The sequence below is a fragment of the Colletotrichum scovillei genome (assembly GCF_011075155.1).
Source record: "Colletotrichum scovillei strain TJNH1 chromosome Unknown Contig00010, whole genome shotgun sequence".
NCBI lineage: Eukaryota > Fungi > Ascomycota > Sordariomycetes > Glomerellales > Glomerellaceae > Colletotrichum > Colletotrichum scovillei.
In genome coordinates, this window is record NW_023336268.1 from 2,968,795 (window position 1) to 2,985,199 (window position 16,405).

The 16,405-nt window shown below is 51.9% G+C and overlaps 6 protein-coding genes across 6 annotated transcripts; 2 read left to right on the forward strand and 4 right to left on the reverse strand.

Moving 5' to 3' along the window:
• Nucleotides 1-592: 592 nt before the first annotated feature.
• HER10_EVM0002934 (uncharacterized protein) lies at nucleotides 593-2,360 on the reverse strand (the record flags this gene model as incomplete). Its single annotated transcript, XM_035472625.1, has 6 exons — nucleotides 593-685; nucleotides 746-1,429; nucleotides 1,485-1,702; nucleotides 1,756-1,849; nucleotides 1,924-2,074; nucleotides 2,140-2,360. The coding sequence occupies 6 exons, from the start codon at nucleotides 2,358-2,360 to the stop codon at nucleotides 593-595; spliced, it is 1,461 nt and encodes a 486-aa protein (XP_035327742.1).
• Nucleotides 2,361-2,734: 374 nt separating this feature from the next.
• On the forward strand, nucleotides 2,735-5,205 carry HER10_EVM0001095 (PhoD-like phosphatase; the record flags this gene model as incomplete). Its single annotated transcript, XM_035470855.1, has 4 exons — nucleotides 2,735-2,759; nucleotides 2,855-3,054; nucleotides 3,990-4,835; nucleotides 4,918-5,205. The coding sequence occupies 4 exons, from the start codon at nucleotides 2,735-2,737 to the stop codon at nucleotides 5,203-5,205; spliced, it is 1,359 nt and encodes a 452-aa protein (XP_035327570.1).
• A 471-nt stretch (nucleotides 5,206-5,676) lies between these two features.
• HER10_EVM0011217 (uncharacterized protein) lies at nucleotides 5,677-5,865 on the reverse strand (the record flags this gene model as incomplete). Its single annotated transcript, XM_035480654.1, has 1 exon — nucleotides 5,677-5,865. The coding sequence occupies one exon, from the start codon at nucleotides 5,863-5,865 to the stop codon at nucleotides 5,677-5,679; it is 189 nt and encodes a 62-aa protein (XP_035328507.1).
• Nucleotides 5,866-7,695: 1,830 nt separating this feature from the next.
• On the forward strand, nucleotides 7,696-8,750 carry HER10_EVM0006991 (methyltransferase; the record flags this gene model as incomplete). Its single annotated transcript, XM_035476559.1, has 4 exons — nucleotides 7,696-7,891; nucleotides 7,948-8,184; nucleotides 8,262-8,564; nucleotides 8,626-8,750. 4 exons carry the CDS (start codon nucleotides 7,696-7,698, stop codon nucleotides 8,748-8,750), a joined length of 861 nt encoding a protein of 286 aa, XP_035328136.1.
• Nucleotides 8,751-10,133: 1,383 nt separating this feature from the next.
• Nucleotides 10,134-10,365, reverse strand: HER10_EVM0001342 (uncharacterized protein; the record flags this gene model as incomplete). The annotated part of the gene is made up of 2 exons (XM_035471093.1): nucleotides 10,134-10,273; nucleotides 10,332-10,365. 2 exons carry the CDS (start codon nucleotides 10,363-10,365, stop codon nucleotides 10,134-10,136), a joined length of 174 nt encoding a protein of 57 aa, XP_035327595.1.
• A 659-nt stretch (nucleotides 10,366-11,024) lies between these two features.
• HER10_EVM0002630 (transient receptor potential ion channel) lies at nucleotides 11,025-14,518 on the reverse strand. Its single transcript, XM_035482900.1, has 2 exons — nucleotides 11,515-14,518; nucleotides 11,025-11,454 (listed from the first exon to the last, which is right to left on the reverse strand). The coding sequence occupies exons 1-2, from the start codon at nucleotides 13,707-13,709 to the stop codon at nucleotides 11,421-11,423; spliced, it is 2,229 nt and encodes a 742-aa protein (XP_035327709.1). The 5' UTR covers nucleotides 13,710-14,518; the 3' UTR covers nucleotides 11,025-11,420.
• Between the last annotated feature and the right edge of the window lie 1,887 nt (nucleotides 14,519-16,405).

A 16,405-nucleotide genomic window follows, 5' to 3' on the forward strand; every position in this document is an offset into this window, starting at 1 on the left:
CCATAGATGATGGCGGCCGCTGGCGGTCCTCCGCAGGCTAATGCAGCTTCCCCATGCCGCTTGTCCACGCCGCTAATCTTACCACGGAAGCCATTCCCGTGGCTAGCCTCATTGCGCCGATCGTATCGAACGGTGTTACCCACCAATATGCACAAACTTGTGGTGTCATTGGCTGAGTTGCAGTGGCCAAGATCAAGGGTTCGATGCCTAAAGTACTCATGAGAGACGCTTGCCAACGTCTCTAGGCCTCCGAGTGAGTCTGTCGTTGGAAATGTATGGAAATTCAGCAAGTGAATGTCAGGAAAGACATGTCATGAGAAGATTCCCACGGCTCGAAATGCAATTGAAATTGAGGCTTCATCGCCATTGCCATAGAATTGGAGTTTATCAGCCATGTAAACTTAGACCCCACATGTAGCGACAAAGTACCAGCCTTGCACTAAGTATTTCTCTTCAAGTCAACCAATGCGCAATGCCAACATGCAAGATCAATCGCAGAAAACTGAATTGAGAGATAGAAGTTCATTTCCGGTATAAGACGGACACCTCTTATGTTCCAAAATACCTCAAGCACCGGACCCAAAACCCAATACTACGCCTTGAGACCCATCTGGCTCGTGTCATAGCCGTTGGCTTCAAGATACTTCTTGAAACGAACGTCTTCGTCTTCCAAATGCTTCGGAGCCTAGCGAACGATTAGATTGATCCAGCAGAAGAGATAAATTAAAGACCAAGGGCAACTTACGTCGGGAATCAGGAACCACACACAAAGAGTACCCACGACCGAAATGCCACTCCCGATGAGGAAGATCGCTTGCTGTCCCTTCAACTCCTCATCAAAGCTCGCAAGCGCCGCACTCAACGCAGTCGTGCCAATAGCAGCCCCTGCCTTGCCTACGGCGGCAGCAAATCCGAGGAAGTGACCTCTAAGCGGTGTAGGGAAGGACTCGCTCGAGACCAAAAAGTTGCAGTCTCCAGGGCCAACAGACAAGAAGGTCTGGAAGAGGCCGTACAAGGTGACGAAGAGCGGGAATACGTTATTGAGCTGAATCATGCTGCCGCCAATGGCGAATCCGAAGACGCAGACGATGGCCCAACCCAAGGCGTAAGTCTGACGGCGACCAATGCGGTCCATCAGTAGCGCGCCGATGAAGGCACCGGGAAGGGCAAATGCATTAATTAGGGCGGACCAGCCGATTGACTGGATCATTGTCTGCTGGGAGGAGAAGCCGGAGACAAGAGTTGGTGCAAGAAGGTTGAAGGGGTATACAACGGCGTCGTAGAGAAACCATGCGCTGCAGCATCCAAGGAGTGGTTTCCAGTAGAACTTGATGGCGAGACGATACGGAATGTTGCGCTGAATGGCGTGCTTCTGGTACTGCTGTGAATCGACGAGCCGTAGGCGGAAGAAGAAGATGGCCAAAGGAAGCTAGAATAATTGTCAGCCCACGTTCATCATATCTCATCGATAGGGGTTGACGGACGAATATCCCGATTCCAAAGCAAATGCGCCAAATTCCGTCACTTGCTTGACCATTATACGCCGCAATGACGATCAAAGAGACGATACTAGAGCCCACGAAACCAGAGATGATTGCGGCGTTTGTGGAAACTGCGACGAGCATTCCGCGTCTCCTGCGCATAGCCTCTGTGCTGTCGGCACACTCCAGAGCCTGCGAGGTGCAGACTGTGTACTCTCCTCCTGCATTGCTGTCAGTCTTCAAGCTCCCGTTACGGCCAGCGAAGGTTGCTTACCAGCACCGACACCCGCAACACCGCGGCCGATTACCATCATCCAGAACATCCCCTCAATGGAGGCTCCATGAGCAGCAGTCGCAATGACGATGCCCTGGCTGGCTGTCAGTAACAGCTCTCGATAAGACAAATCTCCTTTGATCGATCATATCGAAGGTGTCAACGTACCAAAACCAAGAAGAGTGTAGTCAAAATGATTCCAACTCGCCGACCAAACTTGTCAATGCAAAGACCAAAGATGAGCATGCCAAAGATATCGCCAATAAGAATGGAATTAGAAAGCCTTGTCTTCACGGCATTCGTCATCTGTTTCGGATAACTGTTGACATTTGTCAGTCACCGTTGTCTTTAGAAAGAAATCTGTTGTTCATATGGCAGACTCACAGCTTAGCCAGAACGGTGTTCATGTATCCGATGATCTGAATGTTGTAGCCATCGGAAAACAAGGCGACACCTTGGACCAGCACGTCGAGCTTCCCGGCGGTTCTGGCAGGAGTAGGCTCTTGAGATGACGCCATGTCACTCTCGGACGATACCATTACTCCGACATCCTTCTTGGTTGCATCATCAATTGTGTCGAATACCGAGGCTGGCGTGGACTCCATGTTGGATGACTTTGTGGTCGACGATGACTTAGAAGTATGCTGCAACAAAAGCACTGAGTGCGATTTGCCTGGTTATAAATACCGCGAATGCATGATGTACGCCGATTCTGAGTGTCTCGCAGGCTACCACGTGGAATCCTTGTTTCGAACCAAATTCTTGGGACGCGTATGGGTCAAGAAGCCATCCACTCGAAGAATCAAGCTATTGCATTCCTTCGTCTAGGCTCTCCTTCGTCCAAGAGTATTTTGCCGAACTATCGGCATTAAGAAGAAAAGCAGCAGTTGCCTCAACCATTCAATACGCTATCTCAACCACGTGCCCCGGCATGAACACCGCAGTTGAGATCGCGGCCGAAGGCTAAGTGACCCGGAAGATGTCCGAGATACGGGAGCCGCCGGGTGTTCACTGAAGGAACGAGTTGTAGTTTCCTCACCTTAGTCAAGATGATTTCTCTACCTACGTTCCTAACGCCGTAGGAGCAAGCTTTGAGTAGCCTGTAAAGTTTGTGCTCGGAGCTTGGCCGTCATGCTTTCCTCTCGGTGGATCCCCGCCTTCGGGGGAGAAAACTTGTCATCCCACGGGCCTCGGACGCCCACGTGGTGGAATGCGATCGTCTTAGACGTCCATCGGAGTGGGGTCCCGACGCCGCGGCCCACCGGTGTGCTCCCGGAGGCGACTCTGCTCATCCGGGAAGTGATAAGGAATATTACCCGGTTGAAAATATGCACTTGGCTCGGAATAACGGCCTGAAAGGATCCATGACTAGGTGTATTGTTTCCGACCATGAGTGATGGCAATGGCAATGCACGTGTGTTGATAATTGGAAGTACGCGACGTGGTGATGGGGAAAGTGTTCATCCTTCAAATCCACCTCGAGCACCGTGGCCGTGGTTCCGAGTCCATGGGTTGAATATGCGGAAAGTTTAATCTTTGAGCGCCATTTCTTGGACGTTCGTTTGTATCATCATTCGGGGTCGATTGTCAATTCAAACTCGGTGTATGGTCTCGTGACTTTGACAGGCTTGGAACACACCTCATCTCAAGTCTCGTCAACCCAGCAAACTCACAATTCTCTTAGAGCGAAGACTTCAACATGGTTCTCACTCGTGTCTTGGACGCCATTACGGCAGTAGCAACTCTCAGCCTTAGGTCGATGTCAATCCTTTTTACAAAATACGTGAGTCTTAACATGCGCCATATTTTCCCTTCCTCCTTAGGAATCGATGAATCTTATTTTCATAACCAAATAGCATCCCCTCGGAAAGAGATATCTCAATCGAATCTATGGGGGTTGCGCGTTGTATGCAATTTCTCTAGTTGCTAGGCTCCTGCTGCCCAATTCGAGGCAGGCCTCTAGGCAACATCACCCATGGCTGCTTCTGCTCTTGGGTTGGGTTGACCGATCATCGCCATTTACATCCCTGGCCACAGTTCTACTGAACATCCTCTCACTTGGATCCGTATGGGACTTCATCTACAGAGGAAGTGTGCTTCACCAGAGTTACGATCTATCCTTCTCTCGGATGGGCTACGTGAATGAAAGTACGGCTCGGATCGTTGTAAGAGCGCCAGCTCTCCCTACAAACTACGTCAAGATCAGTTGGGCGCCTTCCGAGGAGGATGGCCAGGTGGCGAAATCGCAGACAATCGTCATCGCTGATGCCAATGATCATACGGGGACGTTTTTGCTTGAAGGGCTGGAGCCGGACACGCCGTACACCTACATCACGAATGCCAGTCATGCCGGATCTTTCAGGACTGCAGCCGTCTTACCGAAGCGATGGAGTCTCATCTCCACAAGCTGCATCAAGCCTTTCTACCCCTACAGCCCCTTGGATCATGGCTTGCGCATCAAAGGACTGGAATACTTGGACCAGCATGTCTCGGCGAACCAGCCAGACATGATGCTCTTCCTGGGCGACTTCATCTACATCGACCTTCCGGTGGCCCTCGGCTGGACGCCAGATCACTACACCACGGCATACCGCCAAGTCTATGCCTCGCCCAGCTGGTCACCCGCGCTGCGCTCCGTGCCGTGGCTGCACGTCTACGACGACCATGAGATCATCAACGACTGGGCGGCGAACGAGACAGGTCTCTACCAGTCCGCCATGAGGCCATATTGGTCTTATCAAGGACACGCAAACCCTCCCTCGCAGTATGGCATCGGCAAAACGCACTACACCTTCCGCCGTGGCGACGTTTCGTTTTTCGTCCTAGACACGCGGCGCTATCGATCGGCTGAAAACATGGCGGACGGGCCTGAAAAGACGATGCTTGGCGCGGCGCAGCTAGCGGACCTGCGAGAGTGGCTTGAAACAGAAAAATCGTGGAAAGTCGTGGTCAGCAGCGTCCCGTTCACGCGAAATTGGAGGGGTCCCGATTCGGCCGATAGCTGGTCGGGATATCTGTGGGAGAGAGACATGATCTTGGAGATGATGAGACAAACGGACGGAGTTATCATCTTGAGTGGGGTAAGTTGGTCTCTGTTTGATCGACCCTGCCAAAAATTTCAATAGTTTGCTTGAGCTAATTTTTTGCTTCTTCTTTGACTAGGACAAGCATGAGCACGCGACGACGATCTTTCCGCCCACTAGCGACAAGGGTGGTAAGTCCGTGATTGAATTTTCCACCTCGCCCTTGAACCAGTTCTATGAACCCTTCGATCGGTTCCATAGACAGATTGAGGACACGGACGTCTCTGTGTATTCGCACCCGTGGGGAAATTCAAAGTTTGGTCGGGTGTCGTTTGACACGTCGGAGGAGGGCCGATGGACGGTAGACTGTGAGCTTATCGTTGACGGGCGTCAAGTGTGGAACTACACGTGGGAGTTCACCAGGTGATCGACTGCCTCATTACCGAGCCCGTGGAGTCAAAGGATCATCAAAATGTGCACGCGCAGAGAAGTAGGAGTTTGGCTTGAAAAGTTTGCATTCATCGTGGCTTCAATCCGTTAAGCCGGCGCTCCTTGCTTTGCCTTGGACTATCCTTGCCAACCGAAAGTCCTTCCGATCCCTTGGTCTTGCTCTCGTCCTCGAAATGTTTTCCATACCCGTCAAAAAGAATCCTTCAAACGCCCACTTCCTATCTCAGTCTCCGCCTAAACTCCTCATCGCTGTACCCTAGGTCGCATGTCTGAAAGCATGCGTAGAATTGAAGTTGAAAGTCGATCGTGGTGTAAGGCCCTCAAAGATTGGGGGCCACAGCCGCGGGGTAGAAAGTGAACCGTCTCGGACCCGTATCCGACAATTGAGGACGGGGCGACGTTAATTGTTCGTCTTTGGGTGCGTCGTGTAAATGGAAGCGCCGATTCTTTAGACAATGGGCTGTAAAACATCGCCCTCGGGGGCCACGGCGGGCTCGTCTCTCTCAACGTTGCCGTGTACACCGGCTCTGGCGTTGAGGTTGTACTCGTGGCGAATGATGTTGTTCATCGGGGTGATGGCAGCCTGCGTAGCTCCGAAGAGGGCCGCGGCGATGATGTAAGCGATAGATGTCTTCATCTTGTCTGTGGAATATTGCGACGAGTTCTTCTCGTTCTCGCGGTCTTTTCAAAAGGAATGAATGTGTATGTTTGTCGAGGTCAACTCGAAGGCGAGGCGGGACAGCTCAACCGAACACTCTCGTCGATGTCGTAGGGACTGAAGGACACGAACACAGGAACTCGAAACACTTTGATGATGGTCGGATGAGGGGTCCCCGAGGCCTATTAAAAAGACCCGGCACGGCACGGCACACCAACAGCCACGGACTGACGTGACTGTGTGAGTGTTCTGTGTCTGTACTCTGTAAGATTGTGACAGTCTTAATCAATCATCAAACCTTGACTGTCTTGAAGTGGAGCCAATGAGCATGAGAGATTCGGATCTTCGGACGGTCATTGCAGGAAGGTGTGAGCGGGATCAGCTAGACTGACTCGCTTAAGGAAGCTCGCCATGCACAGAGAGATTTGCAAAAGAGACATGGAAACAGCCCTACAGTAAATGTTTGCTTGGCCTCCAGCTGTGCCTCTTTGGCTCTGCCTCCCTTCCTATCATCAATGATGTGCCTATCTCCCACTGGAGCCTACGGTGTTGCAACCCTGGGCTCTTTGCACGCTGCCCAGGGATGGCGTGACTTTGCTTATTTAACTCAAGATTGGGCCTAACTGTTTCAAGTATACGCAGATACGCACGGCGCAGGAGCATGGATCGCCCGCTTGGCTCGGCCGATGTGACACAGTGTTGTAACCCATCTGTTTCCCCCCGCCAAAAGCACGGCATCGAGTTCAGTTGCATGAGAGGCCCTTGAAGAAACTACTTTACTTGGATCGCCCGAAGAATGACATCGATATGTCCGAATCTTCAGTCGTTCTCGTTCCTGATCTTCGCCGGGAGACACCGGACGGTCGACGGGATCCCGAGTGGGAGCACGCCGGGCGGGCCTTTATTCCCGAAGTCAATTACGGATACAAAACTTCCATCATCCATCGATCCATCCACCTGGCATCAGCTCCGTATTCGTACCAGAAGAAACAAACCTCGGCAGTTCTCCACGTTTTGCCTCTGTACAACTTGCGACTGGTTGTAGTCTGATGCGTGGCTCAATCTGGCAGACACATGTTTAATTGTGCTGTCTCGGAGAAGCAAACATGAGCGATGGCCCGCACCCAGAACCCGCAACTCCGTCCCTACCCTCCCTCACGTCAAGTTCCAGAACATATCGACGCCGTCACCCGCCCTGCATGCACATATCAGCCGCCACATTTGAACCACACGAGTTCGTCCAGCCGCGCTCGTCATTGGAGACTGAGTATTACTGATATTATCGGAGCTCATCGTGTTCGTGATATCCGTAACTTTACGTGTCTAACGTCGCTATCGCAATCGCAATCGTCACGCGATAAATACGCGAGGCTCGCCTATTCGGCCTTTATGATTTTCCTATGTTCCCCTCCTGCCAGTAGAGAATTAACGTTCAGTTGTTGCTTAGTCGACCTGTCAGCCAGTGACTCGAGTTCATGCTCATGTCTTCTAGACATTATGCATAACTCGGAGTGAGCCAAATGCGGAAGTCTACGAAATCAAGATCTTATACCACCTTTACAGACGCCTTCTAGAATAGCAGTAGCCTTTAGACTTCAGCCTACACGAAGAGCTTGCCAGCTTGTTGTGTTTGCCGATCACGTATGTTGAGTAGACACTAGAGAGCTTGTGATCGGTTGAAGATGGGACGGTGAGATTGCATTTAAGCATCTTGACCTCCGTATAACTCTCAATGGCTTCAAGGTGCAAAGCATCCCAATCAATTCTCCATTGCATTGTAATACACCAACGTTCAGAACGAACTCCAATATGAGTAGCCAAATTGAACAGAATGGCCAAGCCGATAACCAGTGCCTAGCAATGGTCGGCGATGTCCAAGCCGAGCTGACGCGCCTTCAAGTCCAGCATCGTTGGATCCAGATGTGCCTCAAAGATAAGATCGTTTTCGCGCCAGTGGATACCACGAAGGACGAGCTCAGGATTCTCGACATGGGCTGCGCCGACGGTATCTCAATCTTTGACTGCACTGTTAAATGGGCCTTCTAACACGCGATATCACAGGAACACTACTACGGGACCTGCAGAAACAGGTTCCACCATCCGCGCACATGGTCGGCGCCGATGTTTCAACCATTTTCCTGCCCACGTCAGCTCAGGGCAACATCCACTACGTAACCCACGACGTTTGCGATCCACCGGCCGGGGATCTAAAAGGCCAGTTCGATCTGACCCACGTTCGCAATGTTCTCCACAGCGCCCACCGGTCCGGCATCGAGCAGGCCATCGCAAACCTCGCCGGTAAGTCCGGTTGTTGAATTTGTTGGTTTTGGCTGCTGTTTGATGGATTGCGCGCGTTCTAGTCTAACTGATGCAAGATACGTTGGCCCCGGGAGGCTGGCTGCAGATTATGGAGCTGGACATCAGTCCAGACCAGCCGAACCAACCCCAGTCACTAAAGGATCTCATTCACATCATTGGGACCATGTTTGAGAAGCAGGGAATGGATCGCAAATACGCGTCCAAAATTCCAGAGGCAATGAAGAGGGCCGGCCTCCAGAACGTCAAGGTCGAGCGAGTGGAGTGTGGGATTGGTAAAGTGCATGGCGACGAGCCCGCTGTTAAATCTTCCATCGAGCCCTTCATGCACACCATTCCGCTTGTCGCCAGGAACGCCCAGAGTGAGTTGACTAGTACCAAGCTGTCTCCGCCGTAAGCCCGAACCTCACTAACCAAATGTAGTGTTGGTTCCTGATATGGATCCTGTAATCTATACCAACCTTGAGCAGAGATACACGAAGGAGATGACTGAGCAGGGCGGCATTTTCCCAGCGAACGTCTTCATGGCTCAGAAGCCTGTGGCGTGAGTTGTAAATGTATGAAAAGGAATTCTTGGAAATTTTGTTGGTCGACCTATGTGCCTTTGTCTCATGTCATTATTTACACGCTTTGTAGCGTCTGTCATGTGTAGTTTTGAGACGCAAGCTAGTATGATCTATGAAAATGAGATGTCGTGTTGTGGAGAAGACTGACTGGCTATCCTTTTCGCTCTTGCGTATGGTTAAATTCGGAACTCTCGGCATCCCGTGCACCGCTGTAATCGAGAAGGTCATATTCGATCTCAAATGATCTTAGTAGAAGTCTCAATTCATCCATTCTCAAAGACATCCACAGATGAAATCTCAGTCAATAACACCAGCTTGATCCTATCTGGTTTTACCATCTCATCTCAAAAAGTAGTCACATTCTTCTAGCAGGCCGTAGGAGGAGCGAACTCATAGCAAGTTGAGCCACTGCAGCACCACGCCCAGCCATCACGGCAAACGGTCTCGGAAGGCTGACATCCCGCAGCTTGGCGAGCGCCGATAGCCTCAGGAGCGGCGAAAGCAGCCGATGCCACAGCTACAAGAATAGCAAGGCTGATCTTCACCATATTGACCGTTGAGCTTTCTTATTTGTTAGTGATAGGCGGGGAGAAAAGTTGATGATGACCTCGAGGCCACACTTACAAGATTGTGTATAGTACAGAATTTGGAGAAAGGGCGGCAAGCGAAAGCCAAGGCTAGGCTAAATAGATTTCCGCAAGAGATTTTGTGGAAGTGAGTGAAATACGGGGGGATGAGTTGAGGACCGATACTTTTGTTGATGAAAGAACCATAGAGTGAAAGCTCTTCGTGCATAGATACTTATAACATGTTGCAATCCGAGCCTGAGTCTTGGTCTTACCCGAAGCTTGTCTAATCCAGGAAGGTGCGCTTGAAGGATTGCAGGATTATGCTTGGCACAACCACAGCTTGGTCTCCAACGTATAAGACGCAGTCATTGATGAATCCTGCAAGCCGTATCAGTTCTAGGTAGAAAAGGCCAAGACTGAATAGGATTGTCGTAGCTGTTCCAGGAAGGACCTCGGACTAAGCTCGCTCCCAGGCGGATGAAGGTTCAGTTCAAGCTATAAGCAATGATGTAAGAGTTTCCGAGGGCGGTACCCATCCGATGCCGATCGCTCTTAACAGCCGCACTTTTGAAAGGTTCGAAGACGAGAGGAATTCGGAAGAGAGTCACTTTTCGTTTACATCAGTGAATCGTAAATTTAAAACGGTACTTGATCAATGATTTGAATGAAAAATGATGACAAACATGCCTCGTAACATCCTAGCGATGTGAAGCACAAGAACCGAGTGAAGATAAACGGTCAAACAGAAGATATGCTGTCGCTTTTACTTATCCCAATGTGTCTCAAGTAAAGATGCTTAGTCTTGCTTAGGTTCCTTGACGATGTTTGCATGGTGCCCTGTCTGCGTGTTTGCACCGCTCTTCGAGTGCTCTTTCCTCTCCTCATATTGCTGCTCTGCAATCTGCTGCTTGGCCTCGGCCTTGCTGGAAGGGTCCTCTGTTCATCGTCAGTATTCGGCCTCGGCCGCGAAGGATATGGCAGAAATTTGACATACTAAAGGTGTCGGCTTGAGGCTGGTATTGAGGCATGTTGGAGTAGGAACGTCCTATTTGAAGAATGAAGTCGACGAGTTGAGATGTGTGTGGAAGATTCCGGTTATGTGTATGGAAAGAATATTTCGAGAGCTTGAAGTCAAGAGCTAGGACAAAGTTGACTCTTGATTATGAGGTATTGATAATAGTACGTGTATTTAAATTAGATTGATAATACATGCATTGTTCGTCTTTTGATTTCCACGGCTACCATCGAATATGATGTTATCATTATATGCATTGCGTAAATCGAGCGTCACGATCGCGGCGTGTATAATGTGTCTTCAGTGACGTCAAGCACTGGGTCAAAATGTGGAAATTTGCGGGAGCGCCTGTTGCACCACAGCATTCAAGTTGCCAATGATCACAGTTCGGGCGGGTTTCACTGATGAGATTGCGGGTCACACCTCCATCGAGCCGGAGAAGAGTCTCCTTACCTCCAGCACGACTGAAGCGGGCATTAGCTGCATTGGAAATGATACACGACTTCATCACGTAGCCGAGTAGTACGAATCCATTATGACACGCTTCCTGGGGCTGTAACCGGGCGTATTCCGCCGCGCCGAATTGCGACGGAGGTTTGTAACCAAAGCTTACACGTTATTGCTGGTGATCTTCGCGATATTTCCGATTAACATCTACTCACGTCACTGGTAGGTGTCGTAGTTGGTGCCTCGTGAAGATAGGATGAGGAGTCGGAGCTATCCTGCCCTTGAACACACGATAACACGGCACAAGTAGGGATTAAAGCTCATGTTACAGTTTCATGGGCCTTTTCGATTGATTAGCATAAGCTTTCTCAAGTCTAGGCATAAGGGCGAATGGATCCTGCGCAGTTCCCCAGATGTGGCTGTCCAGGGGAAACCTCGGCAAGTACGCCCGATTATACAAAGTAGATGGTGTTCTTTTCTATGCACGCTTGCTGATGCAGGTTTCCAGATGAGACTCTATATAACGCCCCCGGAAAAGTGTGATGTAAACGGTAACGAGAAGAAAAAGGAAAGAGAGACAAGATGAACGTCTGGCGGATATGCCCTTATTATCTGTAATCCTCAATGATCATATCCAGCACCGCGCTGCCATGGACTGTGCATAGACGGTTAGCAAGGATGGCAAGAGACTGATTCCAGCAAAGGATGAACTCACCTATTGTTGTTTTGGGATCGAAACTCGTGGATACTGCGTGCAGATCCGTTCCCAAACGGACTCGGCGGGGGGAAGTCGCTCGCTGGTGACCGCGGCGGGGCAGGACTTTGAGATCGTAATGAGCGGTCGGCGGGGAACATGGGCACCGACGGGCTCACGGCGGGCCTGGGGCCCGGCGAGGGCAGATATGACATCTCGTGGGTATCGCCTCGGCCGTTGAGGTTCGATGTGGACGTGGACACGTGCAGACTCATGCCGCTCTCTGTGGCCTTCTCCTCGCCGTAGCGCAGCGACTCGCGGCGGTACGGGTTCACCTTGTCGTCCTCATCGAGGTCGAGGAGCGACTTGCCCTCGGTGCGGTCGCCCTTTGCGAGGATGGAGGGGTCGTTGAGCTGTGTCGGGCCGGTGCCGGTCGGCTGGCCCTTCACGCGCCAGAAGACAAGGATGCTGGAGATGAGGACCATGAGGAGGAGAACAAAGGCGAAGATGACGTTGACGATGAAGAGGATCACGCCGACGACACCGACGACGATTCCGGGGGTGTCGAATACGTTGGTGAAGATGAGGAGGAAGACGGAGTTGATGAAGTTGATGGCGTAGATTGAGATGTTGAAGGAGTTTGTGCTCTTGTCCATGAAGGGCTTGAGGACGCTGACGGCGATCAGGGCGGCAGCCTCGATGACGATGAGGGCGATGGCCTGGGCGACGCCGGCCTTTTGACCGAACGCGATGACGGCGGACTTCAGGAAGATGTAGGCGATGAACGGGATGATGAAGTAGTACGCAGAGGCGCGGTACTGGACATAGAGAAAGCCCCATTTGTTGATGATCTGGGGGTTCGAGAAAAGAACGTGCGCGGGGTTCTGGTGGGTGAGAATCGACTGCTTCGCAATGAGAATGACCTTCCACGAGGCCCAGATGAGCGTGAAGAGGGTGCCGAGGAAGAAGAAGACAGCCAGCACGACGAGGGCGGCCGAGTCGATCTGGGTGAACTCCCACAGGCACAGAACGGCGATCTGCGGGAAACCGATGAGGTTGAGACGGAATAGGACGCCCTTGAGGGTAGTCTTCCAGTCGCGACGGAACTCGACGAAGCGGTCCTTCTTGGACCACCCCTGCTTCACGGCGATTTCGGTACCGTATCGGAACGCGGCGATGATGAGGACGGTGAAAATAATGAAGAAGCAGTAGACGATGAGGCCGGTGAGGAACAGGTTGGTCGATTCGATTTTTGCCTTGAAAGCCACGCGCTGGATGCCGTAGACGACGTAGGAGCCGTTGTCCTGGAGGATGTTTCCACGCTTCGCGATGGCGTTGATGCCGCGCTTGACGGGGCCGATGCTGTTGACGATGTCGAGCGAGCGTTTCGAGACCTGCACAGAGATACCGCTCAACGAATCGAACAGTCGCGCTGCCTCACCACCCGTCGAGCGCTGATACCACGTACAGAGGGTCTGCATCCAGCCCAGCCTGACGACACCCATTGACCACTGGAAGTTCTGCGTCCACGCCTGTACGATGGGCGGCATATCGACGCCCGAGAGACCGACAAAGGCCTGCGCCTGGAAGTATCCGAACAGAGACAGGGCGTTGGCTGCGAGATGGGCGGCGGCATCAGTGTGGCCCATGGCGGAGATGATGCCGGCGGACCCGAGACCGAGGCCGGCGATGACGGCGGTGGCCCATTTGACGCCCACGAGATCGACGGTTTTGCCATTGGAGAAGTCTGCTTCGACGCAGGCGACGGTCGTGTTCGTCTCGGTGAGGTTGACGATGGCGCGGATGGTGGCGTCGAGGTCGGGGATGGTGTAGGCGATACCGGGCACCTGGTCGAGCTTGTCGCCGATTTCGAACGAGAACTCCATGTCGATCTTGCCGGGCTTCATCGGGCAGAGGCCCTGGAGGTCCATGGTGCACGGGTCTATCGTCATCTTGAGGTAGTCGTAGCCGTAGATGCGCAGCGCGACGTCGAAGACAGCCTTGCCTTCCACCGAGACGACGGCGGCGATGTTTGCCATGACGGAGCCATTGTTGGCGGAGACGACGACGTTGAACAAGCTGGCGGAGAAGTCGGATTTCTTCTGGCAGTTGTTGAGAGACGAGGACTGGAGGATGCGGTCGGCGTATGCGGAAGAGGGGAGGAGGGCGGCGAGGAGGGTGTAGATGAGAAAAGGAGCGACTTGGGTGAGCTTCATGATTATTGCTTTATGTTTAGTAGTAACGAATGTGTGGTGTTTGTAATGTTATTGCCCGTCAAAGGTGTCTGGTCGCAGGCATCGTCAGCTTGCGATTGGAAGCACACTACGATGGCGACGTTTGAAGCTTCAAGCTTTCTTTCTTCCTCGTGTGTCCCCTCGGTATGTGCGTATGCGAGAGTGTGTCTCTACTCACGATAGTTGGACGCGGTGCAGAATCATCCGATGAGCTCAAAAGGGTCCAATTAAGGTTCCACGGTTGTCCCCTGAAAGAGTGGAAGGGGGCAACTGGGCAGGGTGGGGAGGGGGGAAGAAGAGGCGAAGCGAGTGAGAGGATTCTTCCCCTTCGACGTCGAATAGCTCCTCGTTGTCTATACTGGAACTTCGACGTCAAATTGTTTAAAGGAAAGACAGAAAACAGCGTTGCATGATCGAAAGAGACTCGGACGGGGGGGACAGGGCACACGGTCGCTCTTCTACGGATAGATTAGACGAGAGAGAGACCCGATAGATTAGCGACGAGAGTCAGAGAGGTACGAAAAAAAGGGTGGTTTGTTGCCAAGCTTCAATTTCCCGTTCGGTTTGTGCACATCCTCGATCCGTCAGTGACATTGCCGCTCCCTTATTCGTGTCCCCCTCGTTGCACTTTGTACATAATCGGCATAGTTGGGGAGGCGAAGCAAGCTTGGTTGTGGGCCTGAACAGTTCAAGCCAAGCTCGAGCTTTTGCTCGTACGGAAACAATCGACAGACCCGAGAATCTGCAGCGGCAGCAGAATGTCTTTCCCTAGGGTTCTGGTCCATGTTCCAGCGCCTACAACGCCTCTTTCAACGGCGACTGGAATAGGAGTCAGTCAGAACCCAGGGGTTAGCTTCTACTTTAGCACCGCACTTGGAGGAAACTCAGAAGAGGCGACACTGCAGAACCACTGGCCAGTGACAGCTTGGCGGCTCTTCCACCTGAAGATGATGTGAGATGGGAATGCCCACGGCGATCACGCATCCAATCCCATCACATTCCAGCCGCCGTACCTGCGTATGGGATACGGGGCTCATGGGCCGCCATGGCACCAAGAACGGCCCAAGCCGGCCGTTCCTGACCAGCCAATGCCGGTACCTCTCTTCCCCCTTGTCAAGCTGAGGAGGGATGGCACTCTGGGAGAGGGGAACAAACCGTGAGTCCGTGACAACTCTGGCAGCCCTGACAGCTTTGGCAGCTCTTTGGCAGCTCTAGCAGCGTTGGTCCGCGCCGTCCGCGCTCCAATGAAGGGTCGTTTTCGTTTCCTTGCACTGCCCCCAAAGGTGATATTCGGTTGCCTAAAGACTGGCATGACAGGCCAGGACTGGGTGACTGATCCTCTGTCTTTCGTCTTTTTTGTGCGACGAACCTGCGGCCTAGAGACGGAAGACCCTCCTTTGAAACGAGACGAGACCCAATTGAACCCACAGCGAGCGCCCGGCTTGGACAAATCAGTCTTGGGTTGGGCGGCACGCACGGCGGCTATACGAGTATTCTCAATGCTTCCTCTGCCCTATTATCCTCCTTTATGTTCTTACAGATACAGCATGCTCTAGCCTCTCAAAGACATACATAGAAAACTCAAGGGGTCTGAATCGGGGCAGAATGTGCGACCCCGCTCCCAAGCATAACTCTATGCATAGCTCAGGGGTAGCGGTGGCCCCGTGAAAAAAAGCAGAATGCACGGCTGCTATCTGCACAGTAATCACCATCTAGCGATTCAATACTACCACCATACGGCAATGTCGAGCCGAGATTGGCTCCGGTCTTTTACCAACCCGACGAACAGGGTCCATACGAACAGGGCCGGGTTGTGGGCAATGAATGCCACGGCGGCAGTCTCTAGAGCCTGGCCCAAAAACCGGTCACTGTTAGTGCAGAATAGCGTAGCCAACAGACCAACACTAATGCTGTGATGTTGGTCGAGAATCTTATTGCATCTCAATTGATACGGAACTCCATTTTGGAGGTGCTCAGAAGTGAGGTGACTATTTTGCAGTTTCATTATTCCCTCCTATTCATAAATTATACTACATACAGTACATACATCACATCTGTATAATTGGAAGATGCATCCTAGACCCATACAGTCTCCCAAACCCGCTTAGGCCCGGAACCGAAACTCGGTGATGGGTACAGCTTTGGAGTCGCAGACGCGACGAGACTGCGATACTCGTACTGAGAATGAGATTACAACATGAGAACCGCTGAATCTCACATGCTGCAATCTCACGCAAGGGGTTGAGGCTGTGAAGCTCACAGCCCCAAGACCAGAGTGGTTTTCTGGAGATGAGTAAAGTGCCACGACAATTGGCAGCTTGGCAACACTTTGGCAGCACGATACTGTGACTTTGTAGGCCTCCTCCGAAGGTCCAGAAATTTGCCGCAACAGGCGACTTTTCCTTCCCTCTCGCTCATCCAATCACGCCCAATTGTGAGAATCGTCTACTACACCAATTGAGGATGGAACGAAACAACCGAATCTTCCCAGACTCATAGTTTTTGCATCGCCTAGAACAGCATGTAGTCAAGCGCTATTCTGTACGTGCATGGTCTTCGAGTTAAGGTCGCATGAAGAACGTCATAGAGCCTCCTTAGATCGATATTCCGTAAATGAGCGACAAGAACCTCGAACAGTACGTACGGTTTAAAATGATACACATCACACATTGCTCACC